Source organism: Phytophthora cinnamomi (genome assembly GCF_018691715.1).
Source record: "Phytophthora cinnamomi strain GKB4 chromosome Unknown Contig117, whole genome shotgun sequence".
NCBI classification, from domain to species: Eukaryota; Oomycota; class Peronosporomycetes; order Peronosporales; family Peronosporaceae; genus Phytophthora; species Phytophthora cinnamomi.
This window is the reverse complement of record NW_027151050.1, coordinates 869,348-892,457: the sequence shown is the minus strand read 5'-3', so window position 1 is coordinate 892,457 and position 23,110 is coordinate 869,348. Positions and strand designations below refer to the sequence as shown.

The following is a 23,110-nucleotide window of genomic DNA, read 5'->3' as shown; positions in this document are numbered from 1 at the left end:
GGCTCCATTGATCGACGACGGCGGAATACTGTTGATAGCATCGCGAGCCTTGAGGATGTAGGGCGTGTATCCAACTCCAATGTTGGACCAGGCCAGAATGTTCACACTTCCGCCGCGCTCCACAATTCCAGTGAAGACTTCCTCGAATCCGGTAGTTTCCCCGGTAGGGTCAATATCGGGCTTGAAAGGAACGAGGGCTGCCATCCATGCAGACAGCATGATCCGGTCACCTTCCTTGGTCGCGGTGAGATCATCGTAAACCGCATTGAAAAATTCGTCGGACACTGTGTAAGACGTCACCTTGTTACCAGTCGTGTACACCGCCATACCGTCGCGTGAAATTCCACCTCGCGATTCGGTGATCTCTTCTTCAGTGAGGAACCAGTCCTCAGCATCCAGCAGAGGCTGTCGGGGTTTGATATCCGAGCCATCAGAGAGGTCGGCACTTCCGCTGCCACTGGTGTCGATGTCTGTCCTTCCGGTACTCGTGCGGCTTTCTGCTGTCGAAGACCCGCCGAAAAGAGACGAGAAGGAGAACGCTGACGAAGGAGTTGACCCCACCGCCAACGCGAGAACCAATGCAGCAACGAGCATTGCACTCTATATTCAGCTTTGCCGCACAGCTGAAAGTGAACCGCATTCGTGTGCCGAGTCTGAATAGACCGTATTATCATATGGTCGTAGGCACACTGGCGACGCGATACTTTGTGATTCCCGCGATAGTTTTTGGGATGTGTAGTGGTTTCTGCTTCTTCAGCCGATCAAGTCCGCACACCTGAAGTTCAGGTGTGCGGACTTGATCGTTAAGCCATCTCGCTGCATGACATGCGCATTGTGCTAAAGTACACACGTACTTACCGTACGAGGTTACGGATTCTCTTTTGTAGATGAAGGTCCATTCACTCGCTCTGAATTCCATGCATGAATAAGGTACAAATTTGTACTAGTACTGGTAAGGATGCGGGACTTCGTGAGACCGAACACAAATCAAAGAAGGGGAATGTAAGGTCTGCAATTTACCTTGAGACGGGCAGCGAAAGCTCGCCAGCCAAGGTACGTGTACAGGTAGGTTGCCTGGGCAGGTTACTGCAATACTGTAGTTCACTAATATTTCCACCCACACCTGCATAGAGGTACCTGCGCCGCAGATTCCGAAAGGCGTACTGTAACGCGTGCGCAAGGCGAAGTCTTGCTTAGTCAGGCAGCGACTTCAACCAGTGATTCTTACTGGCTAGTACAAATACTTTACTACTACTACAAGTATTTGAATGATAAATTGACAAGCCAAGTTTACTTGGTTTCTTTCGTGCTACCACTACCGCTGTATGTACAGGTGTCCTGCGGATCCGAAACCTTTCGCATCGCGTTCGTGATGGCGAAGAAGTAAGCCTTGTGCTGAATATTGTTGTTGTCTAGTATCGACGACTCATCGGTGACAGCAATCGGTAGTTGGTCCGCAGCCTCGACAAAAGTCATGGCGTTCAATTTCTTGTAACTAAGTCCCGTCATCTCCTGGAATTTACGGATGCGGAAATTGCGCGGAAGCTTGCCCACCGTAACTCCCTCAGGGGATTTGACCGTCTCGCTATCCACAACATCCGCATTGAGTTCTGAATCGGACGTCATACTGCGACGATTCCAGTTGGCCGAGCCGATAGACAAGTATACGTCATCGATGATCACAAGTTTCGTGTGGATCAGGATGTCCCGCGCAGCCTTGGTCGTGTAAACCTTAAACTTGTTCGGGTACTTCGATCGGATGGGCTCGACACTTTCGTAGAAGTACTTGATGTATCCGGCGTTTGTGAAAGGGCTAGTTTGGGGGTTCGCAATGACGACCAAACGCTGAATCTTGGGCATCACCTCCATGATCGCGTCCAGAAGCTCGGGAACCAAAACAAAGTACTGGTCTTCGATGTAGATAAAGTTTTTGGCGTTCTTGATAGCCTTGATGCGGGCTTGGAACAGCGATGTCTCTCCACGCGGAGCAAACCCCTTGTAGTGCTCGTACAAGCAGCTGAAGGTCCGCGTGATCTGGACGCTCTGCTTGCCAAGAGACGCAGTTGTGTTGGAGCTAGCGTAGTCAAGCGGAGGTAGAAAATCGTACTTCGGGTTCTCGAAGTCAAGTAGTTTATCATCGAGACCCTGACACGGCAGGTACTTCGAGTTCCAACGAGCTAGAAAGTTGTTGGCAACATCCTTCGCCGCTGGGCCATGGATTCGAACTTGACCATCCATCCAGCCTTTTTCACGGAAAGTAATCTTACCCGCGTCACGGATGGCAGTGGTGTTGTGGTAGATGGTGTCCCATCGGTCGTTCGCGAGATCGAGTCCGCCAACATACGCGACAGGCTGGTCGTCGGGATCAGAGGAGCTGTTAACTGCGATCACCATGTTTTTCTGGTGGTGGGAAGCCAACACTTTGGGCAGGCGGTCATCGAAGATCAGCACCGCCTTGGCACCGTTGATGGGGGAGGGCGGAATGCTGTTGATCGCATCGCGGGCCTTGATGTTGTAAGGCGTGTACCCAACACCGATGTTAGCCCAGTTCAGAATGTTTACACTTCCACCGCGCTCAACTACGCCAGCAAACACCTCCTTCACGCCGGTCTTTTTCCCTGTAGGATCCACATCTGGTTTGAGAGGAACCAGAGCGGTAAGCCAAGCGGCCAGCATGATTCGGTCGCCCTCCTTGGTCGCGCTCAGATCCTCGTAAACTGCGTCGTAGAATTCGTTCGCGACTGTGTAGGACGTCACCTTGTTACCCTTAGTGTAAACGGACATGTCGTCACGAGGGATTCCACCTCGGGAGTCCGTGATCTCCTGCTCAGTGAGGAACCAGTCTTCGGGATCCAGCAGAGGTTGTCGGGGCTTGATGTCCGTTCCATCGGACAAGTCAGCGCTTCCGCTTGCACCCTTCTGGTCTGCTGTGGTGCTACCTGCGGATCTTGAGTTGCCGACACCAAACAGTGACGAGAACGAGAATGCTGACACCGAAGTCGGCGCCCCCGCCAACGCGATAACGAAGGCGACGAAGACCCAAACACACGCGCGACGTCTTGTCATGTCGGCCAGCAAAACACGAAGTGCTCCACAAATTACAGTATCTTCTAATCTCCACAGTTTCGTAGGCTGCCTGCTGTTGAACCCCATCTACGACAATGATAGAGTTCGGGATGTGAGACCCCGAACACACTCTCGTCTGGACCCTTGTCGCAAGAGTCGGGAACAGCACTGGAACAACTGCTGTATTAGTACATGTGCGCACTTGTCCGTCACGTGGAGAATCACTGGAGAAATGTGAATACTGTATCCTTGTACAAAGTACATGTGTACCTACTTTGCAGTTTTCTCGCCAACCCCAGAGTTTTTTTTATTCCCGCAGCTTTTCAACATACATAATGTGTTAATATGCTGTCCATCATGTAGTAATAACCTAGCTCCAGGAAAAGCTCGCTCTGGATGTGCAGTACCTGTAGTGCTCAAAACGACAACAAACCCTATCAGCTTGACCTGACCGTAAAGTAGTTCCAATACGATACGGATGTATGGAACTTGGAAATTAGCTTTTGTGACGTAGGTACAGTATTTGGGGCACTCTCTTTAACCCACGTCCATGTTATATCCTGTCGTGATTCACAGCTCCCCTGGTGGAATGACGGCGCAGAGATGCGCCTATATATTGTACCGGCCAATAAAGTTTGTACCACATGGAAGATGGTGACTTTCCATATACGATAGTTAGATATAAGGGTAATTTTCGCACTTAGATTCCGATTTTGGGCTCAGATTTGACGAATTCGGCGTCGTTATCGAGATATAGCCGCTAGAAAAAACGCTCTCTGCTAGCCAAAAGTTTGGGGAAAGGGCTCCAGTAGGGTTAGCCTATCATCGGTCAAAATACGAGCACACCATTAGCTCAATCCGTGAATCATACGGCAAAACATCTGGATGCATGGGACAGGCAATCACGTTGACGTCGAAGGCCAGGTTCGATTATTTTAACAGATCAGGACAAATTCAAATCCCCAGTATAACCACTCACAGGTTATTTTGTTAATTTCGTAGTTCCCCATCATGTACCCATGTTTCGAACATAACATCTTACAGTGTTAACGGCACCTGTCGATAACAAGACTCCGAAGCAAAGTCTTGGCAGGCTAGAAGCTCTCCTGGTGCCAATACTCGCCCAACTTCAGCCTACGTGCGCTCATTACGAAGCTGAAACGCTGTAGTTTCGTGCAGCGTTGCTGTTTCTTTTTAGACTTGGCTTCTAGCTTCAATTATGGTACCATTTTGTTGGTGATGCATTGAAGGCTGGATTTGCTGACAATGTTGTCCGGGAACTATACATCGCTAGACAAACGTGTTTGCGATGAAATGTAGTATGCTAGAACGACAAGAACCGTGGGGTCATTTTGTGAGCGGTAGCGGTTTCGGTCGACAAATATTGATAAAGTTATGACCCAGAAACCGCTTATGTTACAAATCCCGGTACAAACTTTATTGGCCGGTACAATAATCGCGATCATGAACACGAACGATGTCATGAAGGAGTACATGTACAAACTTCCAGTATCGTTGCAGCGTAAGCAACTGCTACATAATCGCTATCTCACTTAAGGCTAGATTTCTCTACTACATGTACTGGTATATTCGCGATCTCTTGATGCCACCCACATGTGGAAGGAAATAACAACCAAAACGCATGTCAACCATCACCTTCGACTCGGCCAATTTAACCATCTTTCTGCCATACACCATGCTGTGCGGTGGCAATGTCCGGCTCCAGCGCATTGTCGACGGCTTCGCGGGTGGCAGCAGCGCGGATACCGTACCGTAAACCACGAGTTCACCGCAACGCACGGCCTCAATGCAACATGTAAAAACTATCAGATTTTCGGCAAAAACGGTGCAGAGATCAGATATATAGGGGTGACACAACGTCTTTATCTTAATGTTTGTATGGAAAAGGCTAAGCATGTCTTCAAATCCGCAAGTTATGCGATGACTTGTCACGTTTTGTTTTTACGCCGTAAAAACTCAGAATTTGCCAACAAACGAGAACTTTTTACGAGCGTTGTTTACGGAGACAGCTGGATCACCATCGACAATGCTGAGAGAAGTGGGCTTCTGGTGCTCGGACGAGGAGCTCGCCGGGGAAGTGGCGGACGCCAACCGCTTGAACCCCCTCCAACTGGTCGATGATGCCTGGTTCACCGACTGCCACCCGGCGCTGCTGAAGACGATCGAGTGGTACCTCACTCGTGGGGCTTTCGTGGAGAGCCACGAGCTCGCCTACAGCTTCTGCCGGTTCCCGGACTGCTCGTTGGCATTGGAACAGCCTCAAGTTATGGGCGCGTGCACCATGACTGATGGGGTTTACTGCTGGCCCGAGGGGTACTGGCATTACGTAAACCACCACCACGTGAAGCCACCGCAGGAATTCCTGGACCACTTGATGGAGAGATATGGCGTTATGGCCGAAGCGACGAGGAAGGCGAAGGCCGAGAACAAGTTGCTGCTGTGGGACGAGATGGAGCAGAAAGCAGTGATCATGCCCCAAGCTATGCAGGAGTGGATTACAAACTACACGACCATCCAAGTTAACCCTTGAACGCAAGTTCGTCAAGAAAAGTTTTCTGCGGCCTGGGATGCTATTTTTTTTGTTCCCTCGGGCAAAAATATGTTGTCTTTGAGTCATTGGCTAGATACCCACGGCCAATTGCATGCTATATGGCTTTAGTATACGAGTTTGTTTGCTCGCGATGTCGGCCTACTTTTTCTCATAGTTACTGCGAGATAGTGAAAACTATGACGAGAACAAGAAAGAATGCGTCGAGTGAAACATGACAGCACTACTGGCGTGGGTTATGCGACCAGTCTAACTAACTGCTGGTAGAGAAACACGTGTAGGTTAACAATCTTTCTCTTGGCGTCCATTGTGGAGGTAAAGTACGTGCGGTACTTCGTCTTCAACGTGCTATGATTGTTGAATTCTGGGCAGCAGCAATGGCAATTGGTCGGCAGCGTTGGTTACCGTCATGGCATTCACTTTCTCGTAGCTCAGACCCGTCATCTCCGAAAACTTGCGGGCGGAAACCTCGAGGCAGTTTGACGACAATTACTCGGGAGACTGGACAGTGTCTGTGTCCACAACTTCAGCATTTAGCTCCGAATCAACTGTCATGCTACGGTGACTCCAGTTCGCAATCGACAGGTATGAGTCATTGCTTATCACGATTTTGCTGTGAATGAGGTGTTTGCGGTCCGCCTTGGTAGTGTCGATCTCGAACTTGTTCGGGCGAATGGGCTCAACCATTTGTTTGGTACAGGTACTTGATGTAACCTCCGTTAGTAAACGCATTCATCTGCTCTTTGGTCACCACAATGACGCGTTGGATCCGCGGCATTACCTCCATAGGTGCTTCCAGGAGCTCCGGAACTAATGCAAAATACTGGTCTTTATTGTTCTTTGCGTTCTTGATAGCCTTGATTCGTGCGTGAAATAGCGAGTCCCCGCCTTTTGGAGAAAATTCATTGTAGTAGTGCTCGTATTTGCAACTGAATGTTCGCGTGATCTGGACGCTCTGCTTACCCAGCTTCGATGTCGTGTTGCTGCTTGCGTAGTCCAGCGGCGGAAGATCTTCATACGGCGGATTTCTAAAATTGAGGAGGTCGTCGTCGAAACCTTGGCATGGCTGGTAGTTTGAATTCCATCGAGTCAAGAAGTTGCTCGCTACATCCTTGGCAGCAGGACCATGAACCCATCGACCCAGCCCTTATTCTTATAGGTGATGCCTCCTGCGTCGCGAATGGCTGTGTTATTGTGGTGCGAAGTATCCCGTCGGTCGTTCGCGATGTCCAAGCCGCCCACAAACGCAACTAACTGGCCAGTTTTACCCGAGGAGCGGCTTGACGCGACCACTAGCGTTTTCTGGTGGTGTGAAGTCAACTTGACGCGGTCATCAAAGAAAAACGCTGCCCTGGCTCCATTGGTTGAGGACGATGGAATACTCTTGATAGCATCTCGGGCCTTGATGTTAAAAGGGATGTACTCGCCTGCAATGCTGACCCAGTTCAGAGCGTAGACATTACCACCTCGCTTGACAACGTCATAAAATACTTCTTTGATTCCCGTATTGGCCCCGTGGGGTCTACATCTGGTCTCAGCGGAATGAGAGCTGTCAACCATGCAGCAACAATAACTTGGGCTCTTTCCTTGGTCGCATTCAGATCATCGTAAATCGAGCTGTAGAATTCTTTTGCGGCCGTATAGACGATGTACGCTTACTTATCTTACGTGTCCATCTCGATGTGCATGCTGCATTACCTAGTCCTGTCATTGGCAAAGCACATGTAGGTAATAGAACTAGACTACCTATACACGCATATCGCGACGTGAATAAATGTATCAACCGATAGCTGGCAAATATGTAGCGCATAGTTATTGAAAACGCTAAGTAGCTGTCCCTATCAAATAAATACGTACAGTATGCGTACACCCGTTGTCCCAAGCTCACCAATCAATCACGTCGCCCTTTCTAAAGTGGAGAAGCTGCAGCGGGTCTCCAACCTTAGCACGTGCAATAAGACGTGTCATCCCTTCAACACTTTCTTCAGGCTCGACAGCTCCGTTAAAGTTAGAATACGCGGTATTCACATTGCCGGGATGAAGCAGCAGACATCCGATGTTCTGCGGCTCCAAATCAATCGCCAAGCTCTTCGTAAACACATTCAAAGCGCCCTTCGAGGCGCGGTGTGCGTACGCTCCGCCGGAGCTATTATCCGAGATACTGCCAATTCGCGACGTGACTTGCGCCACAAAAGCGCTCCCCCTCGCGCTCACCGCCAGCTGCAGATTCGGTAGCAGCGCGCGAGTGACGAGTAGCGGCCCAAGCGCATTCACCTGAAATTGCCGCACACAGTCCTCCAACGTAGTATCATCAAGGTTGTGCATTCCAGTGGCACCTGCGTTGTTGATGAGCAGGTCAATGCACACGCCATCTAGCTCCCTCGCCATATCTTCAATAGAGTTCTGCTCCGCCACATCCACCTGCACCACCTTCCACAGACCCAGCCCTCTTAACTAACATTCACAACATTAAAAACAAAAGCAACGGATCCACATCAGCAACTATCCAAACTAAAAAAACTGTAAAACCCAATAAAACTGACCTCGTCCACCTTGCCGACATCTCTCACCGCCGCGATGACATCCCACCCCTCCCTCACGTAGTGCTTCACAAAGGCGAGTCCGATGCCCCTGCTCGCGCCCGTGACCAGCACTGTCTTGGTGGCCGCAACCACCCCCGTCGCCCTGGGACTGACATGGAACGTCGTGTCCAGGTGGACAAGTTGTCTGCCTTGGGTGTCCCTGGCCAGAGCCAAATGGTCCGTCACGTCGGTGAGGGTCCTCTGGGGTCCTTCCACCTCCGCGAGTCCGTTGTCCTCCGCCCTGCGGCGTCTGAACTGCCTGAAGCGGAGCCCGTGACGGGCCATGAAGTTGGTCATCCAGCCCACGGACAGCCCCAGGTTGGGGCGGCGCTCGGGCGGCAGCTGGCCCAGGATCTCCTGCGCCTTTTGCACCAATAGCTTGCGCGAGAGCCGCTCGCCGCGCGCCTCGCAGCCGTCCGCGAAGGCCTTGAGCGCCGTCTCCAGCTCGGGGCTGGCCACGTCGCGCCCGCGCTTGGTGATGCCCTGGCGGTGCTTGGCCTCGATCTCGTCCGCCGCCTGCAGCACCTTCTTCACCGTGTTGGCGGACGGCGCGCGCTCCAGGTTGAACGCGGCCTGCGCCCACTGCGCCAGCTTGGCCTGCGACAGCGCCGGGCTGCGCCGGTGCTTGACGATCAGCTCGTACTTCTCCTCGACCGTCAGCCACTTGCCCATGTTTTCTCTCTTGTCCGGCAGGAATTTATTATAAATTAACGTGGTGTACCAAATTAGAGGACGTTTCATCTGATTTGATTGGACAATTATTTTATTTACGTAAGGTTAGGAAATTTTCGATATTCGCTACTACATGTACTGCAAGTTTCTATCTACACTTGAGATAACGCCACCACGCAATTGTTGCCTGGTCTGAGCCTACGTCGGAGTCGACGTCTTGCTAGCTGATTCAGCACACGTGGTCGATGACATTGGTGCTGTGAAAGTTCGGGCGAAAATAAAACAAATCCCGTCTCGCCGTGATCCAATCGGAACTCCAGGCGTTCAATCTCGCCGAGGAGATTCAACTCACCTGAAGAACCATTGGTCTGCCTCTTCGATAACTCATTCAGTTTCTTGTAGCTTGTTGTCTTTTTGCCGTGCTTGCACATATAGTTATCATTTATGCGCTTCCGTAGCTGCGCTCCTTGTTGAGAATCCACTTCACAACAAGTACAGGATGCATATCGATGTTACACGAAAAAACTTCAGCGGCAGGCTTTATGCTTAAGCCTTACTTAATTAAGTAATGCGAGCTGATGGTCAGCTAATGCTAAGTTAGTGGCGGTGGTCGTGAGCTTGAGGATGAAGCAATGGAACACAAGCACATGCGTGTACACAAGTTGGGGGCAATGCACTGGCAAGTTGCGGGTATGTATACATACATGTATTGTATTAATATTAATACCAATGATACAGTCCAGGAATCTGTAAAGTATCCGCTGATACCCGCGAGGGCAAAGCGCTGCCGGTTTTGAGAGTAGAAACCGTCGCACGACCGTATCTTCGAGTCGTGGGCGTAGTTGTAGAGGCGACAACAAGGTAATTTTGGTTTGACACCCATGACACCCATCCGCTTCAAAACCGGTGAAAAGCTATTTAGTTGGCTCTTTTCTAAGCGGCAATTCCGACCGGTGCGACCAACTCGATCGAGGTCTAGTCAGCTAAATCGCACTTACCTCGGGGTCTCTTGCCTCTACGTATTTCTGAGCTGCAACTTTACAGTTATTATCAGCTGTGTTGAACGGACTGGTACATGTAGAATGCAAATACAGAACCAGCAAATGCTGGCAGTCATCTTATTAATAACTACTAACCTGTTTTATTAAAGAGAGGTATAAATCCTCCAGGGAGTATTGTGAATTCCGCTCATATTTGCAAAACTGGACTGATCGGCCTAATCTATCGGCGATGATGCAACATCAGCGACAATGTATTATACATGTAAATACTTTGTATGTGTCACACTTTTTACGGGGTTTTACTAGGCAATGTTTTAACAGGCGATCCAGTTAAGAGGGGGACTTTTTGGGGGGAAACTAAAAAAAATTAAATGCGGAAATTGTCCTATTTCAATGAAATTTTAGTCGGAACATAACTACAATTTCAAATGACGAATGAGTCAAGCCTGACTTTCGTAGCTGCACTGGTTGTGCCATGGCAAGGCATGCAAACAGCATGCCGATACTAGCGCTGTTTGAAGAATTTGTAGGGATTTGGAGGTATGCGACATTTGATAGTGGTACTGCGCGATGGACAAATTGTTCTCAACCTGCCACGTCCTTGTGGAGACGAAGCTACACATTGTGGAGAGATGGGAACACATTGTGGAGAGATGGGGCAATGCAGACCACTCTACCTCCTCGTTTTCCGAATTTAGACATGTAACGCATTCACACCAAGGGCAATCAGGCGGAGGCGCTGTTTTCGAGCGCTCATGCTAAGATGTGAGCTGCGTTCACGTGAATAAAGACAGCAATACTTATAGGTTTGAAATATCGATCTATCTGATGGTGCTAGTTTCACGACCTGAAAATAAAGACCGCAATTACTTGGCTGGACGATTTTCCCCATTTTGGGCCCTTTTTCCCCCTCTTCTTACTGTTAATACTTTTTACACTTATACTACTTGAAAGTTCATTTTAAGACGTTGCGTCCTCGCGGTTATGTACGGTACTGTTGGCCCTCATGGGTACTGACTCGATTTCGTACTCAGCGACTAATTCCACTCAGCTTTGTACATGTAGCATCGAGCTCCGCTTACCTATGTAGACTACAGAGGTAAGAGGAGCTCTACAGACTGTAGTTGAACTTTTGACAACTCCTTGACCAACGTTTCTTTTTACGCTGATTTCAATTTTTGCAAGCACGCAGTCTCTTTTAGTCCGCCCGACAATATGGCTGTGGCCACCCAACACCAAAATCTGATGATATGGAGAAATTGGTCTTCACGCTTGCCACTGCCTGGCATCCCATCCCAATGCTATCTCCTTGATCAAAGTATCCTCTCGCTTGAACATTGTTCATGATCAGCAACAACGCTTTCTTGCCAGTAGCGAAATCTCGGAGTTTGTAAAACGTCGCCCACAAGTCTTTCTCTCGCATCAGTCCAGCGATTAAAATGCCTCGCAGACGTATCTGCGCTGGCATTTCCCCGTCTTAATGCTAGTTATCGCGTTTGCTTTGGCGACAGTTCCTTTGTCGGCCTTCTCCTTCAAGTCTTTGTTTGACGAGATTCTACCTTCGCACAGTACTTCCAGGGAAGCGCCGAAGCATCTAACACTGGTGACCTATCCGATGGGTCAGACATCAAACCTCGACAGCCTCTCCTGAATCCCGAGGACTGGTTCTTGTCGGAACAGGAAATCACGGACTCGAGGGGCGGCGTACCAAGGACGGACATGGCTGTTTACACGACCGGAAACCAAGTGACCTCCTACACAGTGTCCAACGAATATTTCAACGCAGTTTACGATGACCTGAGCAAGACCAAAGAGGGCGATCGCGTTTTGCTAAATGCCTGGACGACAGCTCTTATTCCGTTCAAGCCCGACGTTGATCCGACAGGAGCGAAAACAGGTTTCAAAGAAGTTTTTGCCGGGGTGGTAAGGCGAGGAGGCAATGTCAACATCCTTGGGTGGGCCAACATTGCGGGTGGATATATGCCGTACAACATCAAGACTCGCGACGCCATCAACAAGCTTCCGCCGTCTCCAATTAACGGCGCGGAGGCGATTTACATTTTCGACGACCGCGTTAAGCTTATATCTTCGCAGCATCAGAAGAATATGGTCATTTTGGGAAATAGCTCGTCAGATAGAAACTATCAACCCGTGGCATACGTGGGTGGGATTGATCTCGCCAACGATCGATGGGATACCATTCACCACAATGTTACGGCTATCCGCGACGCAGCTCACATTACGTACCAACAAAAGGGCTGGGTGGACGGACACATTCGCATCCATGGACCTGCGGCGAAAGATGTTGCAAGTAATTTTTTGGCTCGATGGAACTCGAAATACTTGCCGTGCCAGAACCTGAAAGAGCACTTGCTTGACTTTGGCAACCCGCCATACGAGGATATCCCACAAATGGACTACGCGAGCAGCAAAACCACTGCCGACTTAGGCAAACAAAGCGTACAAATCACACGAACTTTTAGCTGCGAGTACAAACACTACAAAGAGTTTGCTCCGAAGGGTGAGATTTCCTTGTTCAAGGCGCGCCTCAAAGCCATCAAGAACGCCAAGAACTTCATCTACATCGAAGATCAGTATTTTGTCTTCATGCCGGAACTGCTCGACGCAGTGATGGAAGTGATGCCGAGGATTCAGCGCCTAATCGTCGTCACGAAAGCTGAAACAAATGCATTCACAAATGCGGGCTACATCAAGTACCTGTACCAAAACGTGGAGCCTCTAAGATCAAGATACCCACACAAATTCAAGATCTACACAACCAAGGCTGAGCTAGACCTCTGCATTCATAGCAAAATTGTGATCATCGACGACGTCTACTTGTCGATCGGGTCCGCGAACTGGAATCGTCGCAGCATGACGGCCGACACGGAGCTGAACGCGGATGTCGTAGACGGCGATACTGTGGAGTCACCGGAAGGCCTGACTGTGGGCAAATTACCTCGTGATTTCCGTATTCGCAAGTTTGTGGAAATGACGGGGCTGAGCTATGAAGAGCTAAATGCTATGACTTTCGTTGAGGCGGGGGACCAGTTCGCCATCGCTGCGAGTAAAAATTCTACTATCTTGGCGAATAACATTGTCGAGCACCACGATTACTTCTTTGCCATCACGGACTCAATGCGGAAGGTTTCAGATCCACAAGACACCTGTAGCTTTGAGTAGCTGAGTAACGTAGACAATATTTCATGAATGCGAAGCATGATTCCTTCAACGTTTTTACAGCTACGTAACAATTACTTGAATTACTACATGTACTCAAGTATTGTAGACACGCGTGGATGGATCGAAACTTACTTTGCAGTAAAACAACAAGAAATAATATGCGTACTGCTGTAGTATCGTGAAAATTGTTATGGCGACCATTTCGTGTTTGTACTTCTACATGTAGTGATCTCAAGAAATGGTGAGGCGAATAGTTCAGTGTAATAGTTCAAAACTTTCACATAACCAAACATCAAATGTTGAAACATTCCGTCGGTTTACTCACTGAATGAACACGTATCTTGTGGATCTACTCTTTGGCGGATGAGGTCTGTGAAGGCAATGTAATATACGTGATAGCTGAGTTCCATATGCTGAAGTATTGTCGACCCCTTAGAGGCAGCGGCTTCGAACGCACTAAAGGCCTCGGTAAGCGTCATGGCATCCACTTCATCGTAACTGAGACTTGTCATCTCCTGGAACTTCCGAATACGGAAGTCGCGAGCGATCTTGTTCACAGTTATACCATCCGGAGATTCAATCGTGTCGCTATCCACAATGTTGGCGTTAATTTCCGAATCGGACGTCATCCCTCGACGATTCCAGTTAGCCGACCCGACCGATAGATAAACGTCGTCGATCACCACGATTTTGCTGTGGATATAAAGATTCAACTCCTTCTTGGTTGTGTAGATATTGAACTTGTTCGGGTAGGCCTTCAAGATCGGAGATACCATGTCATATAGATACCTTCCGTACCCGGTCACTTGGTACTCCAGCTCTAACTCATTAACGACGACTATGAGGCGCTGGATCTTCGGCATCGCCTCCAGCAGAGCATCACGCAATTCGGGCACGAGGATGAAATACTGGTCTTCGATATAGATGTAGTTTTTCGCGTTCTTGATGGCCTTAATTCGCGCTTTGAAGAGCGAGATCTCGCCTTTCGGGGCGAACCCTTTGTAGTGTTCGTATGTGCAGCTGAAAGTTCGGACAATCTGGACGCTCTGCTTCCCAATATTCGCTGTAGTATTGCTGCTGACATAGTCCAGTGGAGGCAGACTTGTGTATGGCGGGTTTTTAAATTCGAGCAAATCGTCATCTAGCCCCTGACAAGGCAGGTATGCTGAGTTCCATCTCGACAAGAAGTTACTCGTCACATCCTTTGCAGCGGGCCCATGAATTCTCACGTGAGCATCGAGCCATCCTTTGCGTTGGTACGTGATGCCTGCTGCGTCGCGTATCGCCGAGTTGTTGTGGTAAATGGTGTCCCACCGATCGTTAGTGAAGTCAAGCCCACCCACGTATGCTACGGGTTGGTCCTTCTTGTCTGACGAACTGTTGGCTGCGAATATCAGCGTCTTCTGGTGGTGCGACGATGTCATTGTTCGGACACGATCGTCGAAAATGTATAACGCCTCCGCGCCATTAACTACGGACGCTGGGATCTTGTTGATGTCATTTCGAGCCTCGATATTGATCTTTCGGTGCAAGATGTTGGACCAGCCCATGATGTGAAAACTTGCCCCGCGCTCCACGACACCCGCCACCATTTCATGAACACCAGTCGTCGCACCTGTCGGGTCGATGTCGGGCTTAAGCGGAACCAAGCTCACTTCCCACGCCGACAGCAACACGCGGTCGCCCTCTTTGGTTGCGAGAAAGTCATCGTACGTCGCATCGAAGAATTCTTTTGTCACCGTGAGGGACGTCACTTTGTTGCCAGTTGTGTAAACGGTCAAGCCATCTCGCGGCTCTCCGCCCCTCGAGTCCGTGATCTCCTCCTCCGTGAGAAACCAGTCGGTTGCTTCTAGAAGAGGCTGTCGTACTAGAACATTGGGGTTGTCAACCGCCGAGGTGTTCTTAGAGGTGGTAGCTGCTGAGGAACTCGAGCCCCCGTCGTCGGTACCAAAGAGAGACGAGAAGGAGGAGGCCGACGAAGGTGACGGCGCTGCTATCAACGTATACGTCAACACCAGCGCTAACGTCGCGATAGGATGGCAGCGGCTACCAAGTCGCATCGCTGAGCGCTTGGAGGGATTCAATTTTGGCCGCGGGAGGGACTGCAGTTGCTACAGCAGCATACCTCGGTCCCAGGACTGTTGCCCTGAAATATGTATACTGTACGGGCGTGCTCGTTGGTTTGTGGCGACTCGCATGCGCTTTGCTGACAGGATGATACAAAATGGGATTTGATGTCATCATTTCTGATCCTTGGAAACCCCAACTCTATGCTCGAGACACGTTTTGTTGGAGGCAAGAATTTGCCCAAACTCCGCACCTCCAACTTTGCCAGCCCACGTGTTTTAAACGAGAACTGCCATCACTAAGACGAATGGAAAGATTATACTTTGAACCAGATAAATGAAGGATGCGAGCTAGAACTTTCCTAAGCCCATTTCGCAATTTACGTGTTGCATCAACTGCATCGCTTCCTCTCCCCCTGGACTTTTCCTTCCACTGGTGAATTCGGCTTTCTTGAAGCATACGACGCTAATTAATTCCAGATTCTCCAGATACAAAACGCTGCGGCACAGCAAGATATTATACCCCCCTCCTCCTCACCGCCGCATTCATGGTACTACGTAGTACATGTACCATGGTATGTAGTTATCGTAAAACAGTCGGGCGCCGGCCATGAGGCTGAAGAACGAACAGGCGATGGTACAGTGCCCGCCAAATCATCAAGACCCCCGATTTGGCGGGACACTTTTTGCAATATCTCGGCTTCTAGGCCGAGTTAGGAGCTGCTACTTTGCTATGTTCTCTCTATTATGCGTACGGAGACGCCACTTGTGTTAACAACTTAGATTTCAATGTACCTGGCAGGGCTGGTATACAAAATCAAGGTTTTGACACCAGCGTCAAATTATTAAGACCACATCCTTTTTATGATGAAAAAACACTTTTATGCACAGACCCTACAAACTTCTATATTAAAAGTTAGTACTTAGTCAGTCCACCTTTCTTCTTGATCACCGCTAGACAGCGGCGAGGCATGGACTCCACTAGCTTCAGCAGGTAGTCTAGCTGAATGGCGTCCCATGCAGCCATGATTGCAGCCTCAAGATCAGCAAAGTTGTGGTACTGACGACCATGTGCGTACACCTTGGCCGCCATCGCCGACCAGACGTTCTCCATGGGGTTGCAATCTGGCGAGCGAGCTGGTCACACCATGGTGTTGATCTGCATCTCTTGCAAGAAATGTTTCGTTTCATGCGAGGCATGAATCGAAGCATTATCTTGCTGAAATACAAACTCAACACCATACTTAGCGTGAGCAAAAGGTAGTAGATATTCAGATACCGTGTAAATATAGTCACCGCCCACGCAAAATGGCCAACTCACTCTTACCCGCTGCGCTAAAAGCACCCCACACCATGACGCTCCCTCCGCCATTTTGGCGACGCAAATATGACTGTTCAGGCTGGCGCATGTCCCTCCAGAAATATTTGAATCCATCAGGGCCATCTAGATTAAACTTCTTTTCATCTGAAAAAATAGTATGGATCCAAGTGTCTACATAAAAAGTATTGTTAGAGTAAGTAATTGCAGTAAAACAATAACGTGACAATCTTGCCTGGTTTCAGTATGTACGCTTCCGCCCATTGCACGCGGGCAGCCTTGTGCGCCGTCGCGAGGGGGAGCGTGCGGTCCATCTTAGTGTAAACAAGATGGTCCACACGCTGCAGAACCCGCTGGATCGTCCTCACGGACGCCTTGATGCCGAGCTTGGTCTTGATCTCGGCGGCGAAGAACTCGCCTGTCACCGCTGCACGCACGAGCTGCCGCAGCTCTCTTTCCGTTAGAGCTGGCTGCCGCCCTGCCCTCCGCGCTCCACCGCTGTCTTCCTGCGGCCCCGCTCCGCCTTAACTGCGTTACGGACGAACGTACGGGACCGGCCTGTCTTCCTAGCGATCTCGTGCAGAGAGACGCCTCCGTCGTGGAGCCCGACGATAAACCAATGCTCTTGCTCGGAGAGGGCCTTGCCGTGGCCCATGTGAAAATGAAAGGCTCACAGCTCCAGCTAACCCTTCGTTTCCGCCAACCATCTTCTTATTTTGATCAACACTCCTTTAATATAGAAGTTTGTAGGGTCTGTGCATAAAAGTGTTTTTCATCATAAAAAGGATGTGGTCTTAATAATTTGACGCTGGTGCCAAAACATTGATTTTGTATACCAGCCCTGCCAGGTACATTGAAATCTAAGTTGTTAACACACGTGGCGTCTCCGTACGCATAATAGAGAGAACATAGCAAAGTAGCAGCTCCTAACTCGGCCTAGAAGCCGAGATATTGCAAAAAGTGTCCCGCCAAATCGGGGGTCTTAACGATTTGGCGGGCACCGAACAGCACACCCAGGAGAACGCCTTACGCACACCATACAGTGCTGTACCAACAATAAGTCTGCGTGGGCACCATAGAAACTGGTCAGCACCCTCCCAGATGAACCAGCACACTGCCAGCACCATACGAGGTGACGCCGGGGGAAGCGTGCAAAAGGGCTGCGGGTAGGGTGAATGTGTCGCTCTGCGGCCAGCGGCCTCCAGGCCATTTGTGGTGTGACCCACTGTAACGGGGTTACACGCACAAGTGGCTGCAAGCCACTTGTGAATTTAACAGATAGGATATCTGTTAAAAGTTTTAGATACTTCCTCACCTTGGTGTAAGACACACCAATGGATACATTGAAGTGGGCCACCACAATTAGTGGTCCTCACCTACCCAAAGATCCTATTGGTAGAAAGCAGCATCTTTCTACCAATCAGAGACATGCATATCAGCGGGGCTCTGACAGCCAGCCGCTGTCAACCCTTTCACAGATGATAGACAGTTTTTAGCAGTTTTTAGAGGAAGATCAATTTACAAACAATACAGTTCTCATTTTACCTAATCTAAGTCACTTGGAATCCTATCTTACTTGACTTATATTTGTGTATTCAAATATAATTAACCTAAGTAATTACTAAGTACTTACGCTTCCTCATACACGTTGCGCAACGTGTAAACAAAAGTAGTGAGTCAAGTTAGACCCACTACACCTGGTAACACTTTGTAGTCCGTCCAACGACCGACTGCTTGACGTTCGTACGAGGTGTACGAACGCGGAGCCGAGAACCCCATGAGCACGGAGGTGCTCATGGAGAGCTCCAACACGCCTGCAACGCATGTTGCACGCGCTGACTGCCCCCACCTGTCTGACCCAGAGTGGGAAGACCTCCAACGACTGTCAACAGTCATTGGAGAAGCGGCGATAGCTACAATGCTGCGTACGCTATCGCCGACGGAGCAACATGGTGTTGCTCTGGGGTTCATCATGAAGGAGCAGCGTGACGCTGCTTCCTCAACAACGGCGTCGTCGGGGACGACACCGCGTGCTCAACCATTAAAGTTGAGCGTAAGCAATTACGTGGGAAGAGAGGGCGAGCCTCTCCTCCGATGGCTTGTCGAGCTCGACACAGCCATAGCGGCTCGACGCATCGTCGACCCGCTGTCGAAGGTCGCGTTCGCCATGTCCTGCCTTGGCGGACGCGCAAGGAGTTGGGCGTATGGGCGCCGACTCTCCGATCCTACGTGCTTCAGCACGTACGAAGTGTTCAAAGAGGAGCCCAAACAAGCGTTTGAGCCCCCTCAAAACGAGTTCCGGTCGAGGGCGGAGTTCCTCGACCTCCAGCAGGGTAAGCATGACGTCCATGCTTACGCGCAGCGCGCACGATATTTGGTATCAAATATCGTGACTAACCCGATTGACGAGGTGACCAAGGTCGTCACGTTCATGAAATGACTTAGAGATGGGCCCGTGAAGACCTATCTCTTCCGAGAGCACCCGAGTACTCTCGAAGCTGCCATTACCCTTGCCATGCAAGAAGAGTTTAGCCTGCGGCAGGCTAAACTCCATGTAAACGTACCGAGGCCGCAACCGCGCCCGGTAGCGAGGACGGGAGGTCCGGAACCGATGGACCTCTCGAACGCAACAACTGCTGGTTACCAGCAGCAGGGAGGCAACGTGCGATGCTTCCGTTGCGGAAGGATCGGTCACTTTGCACGGGAGTGCACAGCTCCCATGCCCCCTGGAGGTGGCCGTCGTGGCGATCCTAGGCATCGCCGCGGACCAACAAAAAACGCGAACATCCAGTAGGAGCGGGGCGCCCTACTGGTAATGCAGTCGCGCGTGCCGACATCGGGCACGCGACACTGAGGACTGCAGCCCCCAGTGAGACTAGCTCTCGCTGCAAGAAGCAGTATGACAGGCCAAACCTAGTCATCGTGAAGGTTTATCGAAGAGAGCGAGTGACTCTCTTCGAACTTTGGTGGATTCAGGCGCGTCGAACAACTTTGTTCGATTACGAAGCCTGCCGAGACTTGACTTCGAGGAGGTAGATACACCTCGAAGTCTTCTGGAGGTACGACTGGCAACAGGTGCCATCGTAAAGACCGAGAAGCGCGTCGTGAACGTGCGCTTCTCGTACAAACAACGAGTGTTTGTCGAACACTTTATCGTCCTGGACCTGGACGATAAGTTCGACGTGGTAATGGGCATGCCGTGGCTTGCACGGCATGATCCGGTGATAGACTGGAAGAAGCGCACGCTCGTGCGCTTCGGACGCGACAGCGGAACAAAGAGCGATGGCCCTGTTACCGCAGCGCACGCACCAGCAGGTGCGCGCGGCTCACCAGTCGAGACAGCGCTTAACGCTGCTGTCCCGGAGTGCCCAAGGAGTGCGCGAGGGCGCGCACAAGTGAAACCCATGTCGGCAATGCTGCCGACGTCGGAAGAAAAAGATGTGTTGGTTCCGGGAACCAACACCCACATTCAAGCGTGTAAGGGACAGCCCCTGACCCGAAGAGGTCAGGTCGACAACGACGCGTCGACTCCGGGAGTCGACGCACCCTCGGTCATGAGGGGCTCCGCCAATGAATGGCGTCGAGGTGACGAAGGCGTGTCAACTCCGGGAGTTGACGCTGCAAACAGTGCGGACGGTTACAAACGTACCGCACTGACGCAATTTGCATGCTGTCGTGCAGCCGGGCTGCACGACGAAGCGCCATGCGATCAAGCCGGGCTTGATATCGCGCGCCCGCAGACAGGGTCTGCCGGCGAAGAGATACATTACCGTGCAGCCGGGCTGCACGAAGGGAAATGCGGTCAAGCCGGGCTTGATACCGCGCGCCCGCGGACAGGGTCCGCCGGCGAACAACTGTCCACGGCCGGGCCTGGACCAGAAGAACAACTGTGCGGAGCCGGGCTCCGCACAACAAGAAGACGGCGCAAGCGGAGAACGCTGCGCAAGTCTCGGTCCGGGACCGAGACGCAACAAGAGCAGTCTGCTGGGCAGACTGGGGCGGTGACGCTGGACGTCGAGACGTTAAGCGTCTTGACGCGCACCGATACTGGATTCCAGTATCGTGAGATGGAACTCGCTAGTCCTCCGACGACGGCGTCGGAGTTGACTTCGCTTCCAGCCATGAGCTGGAAGCGCTTCACGCGCTACTCGCACGATGGACGCATCGAGCAGGTCTGCGTTCTTTCGAACAGCGAAAGAACGGAGAGCGAGAGCGAAGAGCTGAGGCAACTCTTCATGGGAAGTACCACTGAGAGTGAAGACACTCTCAGTGCGAAGACGAAGCGAGAGCGCTTCGAAGAACAAGGTTGGGACTCGTTAAAGTCGAGTCCCTATTACGAACTGTTGAGGGAGTACAAAGACGTACTCCCGGAAGAGATTCCTGCGGAGCTTCCGCAGGATAAGGGTATTCAGCACGAGATTGATCTCGTGCCGGGCACGAAGTACTGTGTCACGCGGCAGTGGCCACTGCCGCGAGAGCAAGTAAAAGCAATCGACGACTTCTTTGAAAGTCGTCGCAAAGCAGGACAAGTGCGGGAATCAAAGTCCCCGCACAGTGCTCCGACGTTCTGTGTCAAGAAGCCACAGGGCGGATGGCGCATCGTTCACGCGTATAACAAGCTGAACGATGCGACGGTACCGGCGCAGACGCCGATACCGCGAAAAGATGTTATCATCGATTCGATGGCCGGGAGCACCGTTTACAGTGCTCTCGACGTGCGAGATGGATTCTACCAAATCCTAATGCGTGAGAGGGATATCCCTCTCACGGCAGTGAGCACGCCAAGCGGCTTGCTCTGGGAATGGCTAGTAATGCCACAGGGGCTTAAGAACGCCCCTGCGACTTTCAACAGGTGTGTAACGCACTTGTTGCGCTCGGTGCGCGACTTCGCACCGAGCTATTTCGATGATGTATTCATCCACAGCCGGGCTGTGGACGAGAAGACCGACGTAGAGATGCACAGGGTGCATCTCCGGAAGCTACTTGAGCTTATGCGAAAGCATAAGCTCTATGCGAACCTGAAGAAGTGTATCTTCGGGGCGAGCGAGATACCCGTCCTCGGGTGTCTCGTAGGAAAGAATGGTGTTCGCCCTGACCCAGAAAAGGTCAGAGTGATTAATGAATGGTCAACGCCTTCAAGTGTCAAGGAACTGAGGCAGTTCCTTGGCTTGGCCACGTACTTGTGCAAGTACGTGGAGGATTATGCGGGCAAGATCCGCCCGCTGTCACAGCTTCTTAAGAAAGAAGCTGTGTGGAATTGGACACCCGATTGCTAAAAGGCATTCGATGCAGTCAAGCGGGGCTTGACCGATCTTGGCAGTGGCTGACCAAGATCGCCCATTTTACGTAGTGTGCGACGCATCCGACGTCGCGATCGGATGCGCATTGATGCAGCACGATCACGAGGGCCGTGATCGTGTCGTCTACTACCAATCGCGTCAGCTGAAGCCAGCTGAGCGCAACTATCCGGTGCATGACAAGGAACTCCTTGCCATGAAGTACGCACTCGCAAAGTTCCGAGTGTATTTGCTTGGAAGTAGACCATTTGTGGTCTACACCGACCATGCTTCACTGCGCACCGCAGTGAAGTCGCCACACATATCACAAAGAATGGCGAGATGGCTCTCATTCTTTGCGGAGTATAACTTCCGGGTCGAATACAAACCCGGAAGATTGAATGTGGTGGCCGACGCGTTATCACGTCGGCCGGACTATGCAGAAGCTGTTGACGTCAATGCCATTGACGCCATGCGATCGAGCAAACCCACATCATCTCTGTTGGATGATGTGAAGGCCGCGTACGCGCACGACGCGGACGCGAAACTCTTGCTGGCCTATGGCACAGCGCCTTCTGACAAGTCCCGTCAGAAGCTGCCCAAGCACCTTCGTGCGCGTGCACACCGATATCGAGTGCACGACGGAATACTGCTTTACAATGCAGTCGACGACAACGCGGATCGCGTTGTCGTGCCGAATGACCATGACCTGCGACTCAGGATCATGTACGAATACCATGATGCCCCGACTGCGGGACATCTCGGACGTGAGAAGACATACGTCCTTCTCACGCGCGACTTCTACTGGCACCACCAGTACAAGTGGGTGCGCAAGTACATCCGTGCTTGAGAGGTATGCCAACGCGTAAAGCCTGCGCCATTCGCGCAGACTCCTTTACAATCACTACCGACTCCGTCGGAGTGTTGGAAGTCCATGTCTTTGGACTTCATCCTTGGTCTTCCCCCGGACAGCGGAAGGAATACCGGTGTTGTGGTCTTCGTCGACCGCTTCAGCAAGATGGTACATCTTGCTGCGGTGCCGGCAGAAGTGACCGCGAAGCAGACGGCCCGTCTGTTCGTTGACATGGTGTTCAAACACCATGGCATGCCGACCGACATTGTGTCGGACAGAGACCCGCGCTTCACAGCGCACCTGTGGCAAGAAGTGTTTACACTTCTTGGGAGCCAGCTTTCCATGTCGACTGCGGATCATCCGCAGAGGGACGGTCAAACCGAGCGTGTGAATCGCATGCTCGTCGATATGTTGAAGAGCTACGCTCACTCGTTCCAATACTGGAGCGAGTGCTTATCGATGGCAGAGTTTGCCATCAACAACTCAGTGCATGCCTCGACCGGGCATACACCGTTCTACGTGAA

The 23,110-nt window shown here is 51.1% G+C and overlaps 3 protein-coding genes across 3 annotated transcripts; 1 reads left to right on the top strand and 2 right to left on the bottom strand.

The window, feature by feature from the left end:
• Window positions 1–1,290: 1,290 nt before the first annotated feature.
• IUM83_10530 (phospholipase D-like protein) lies at window positions 1,291–3,066 on the bottom strand (the record flags this gene model as incomplete). The annotated part of the gene is made up of 1 exon (XM_067935042.1): window positions 1,291–3,066. The coding sequence occupies one exon, from the start codon at window positions 3,064–3,066 to the stop codon at window positions 1,291–1,293; it is 1,776 nt and encodes a 591-aa protein (XP_067781403.1).
• Window positions 3,067–5,113: 2,047 nt separating this feature from the next.
• Window positions 5,114–5,617, top strand: IUM83_10529 (putative mitogen-activated protein kinase kinase; the record flags this gene model as incomplete). The annotated part of the gene is made up of 1 exon (XM_067935041.1): window positions 5,114–5,617. The coding sequence occupies one exon, from the start codon at window positions 5,114–5,116 to the stop codon at window positions 5,615–5,617; it is 504 nt and encodes a 167-aa protein (XP_067781481.1).
• Window positions 5,618–16,055: 10,438 nt separating this feature from the next.
• On the bottom strand, window positions 16,056–17,112 carry IUM83_10528 (putative retroelement; the record flags this gene model as incomplete). Its single annotated transcript, XM_067935040.1, has 4 exons — window positions 16,056–16,264; window positions 16,467–16,631; window positions 16,693–16,884; window positions 17,007–17,112. The coding sequence occupies 4 exons, from the start codon at window positions 17,110–17,112 to the stop codon at window positions 16,056–16,058; spliced, it is 672 nt and encodes a 223-aa protein (XP_067781358.1).
• Window positions 17,113–23,110: the final 5,998 nt, after the last annotated feature.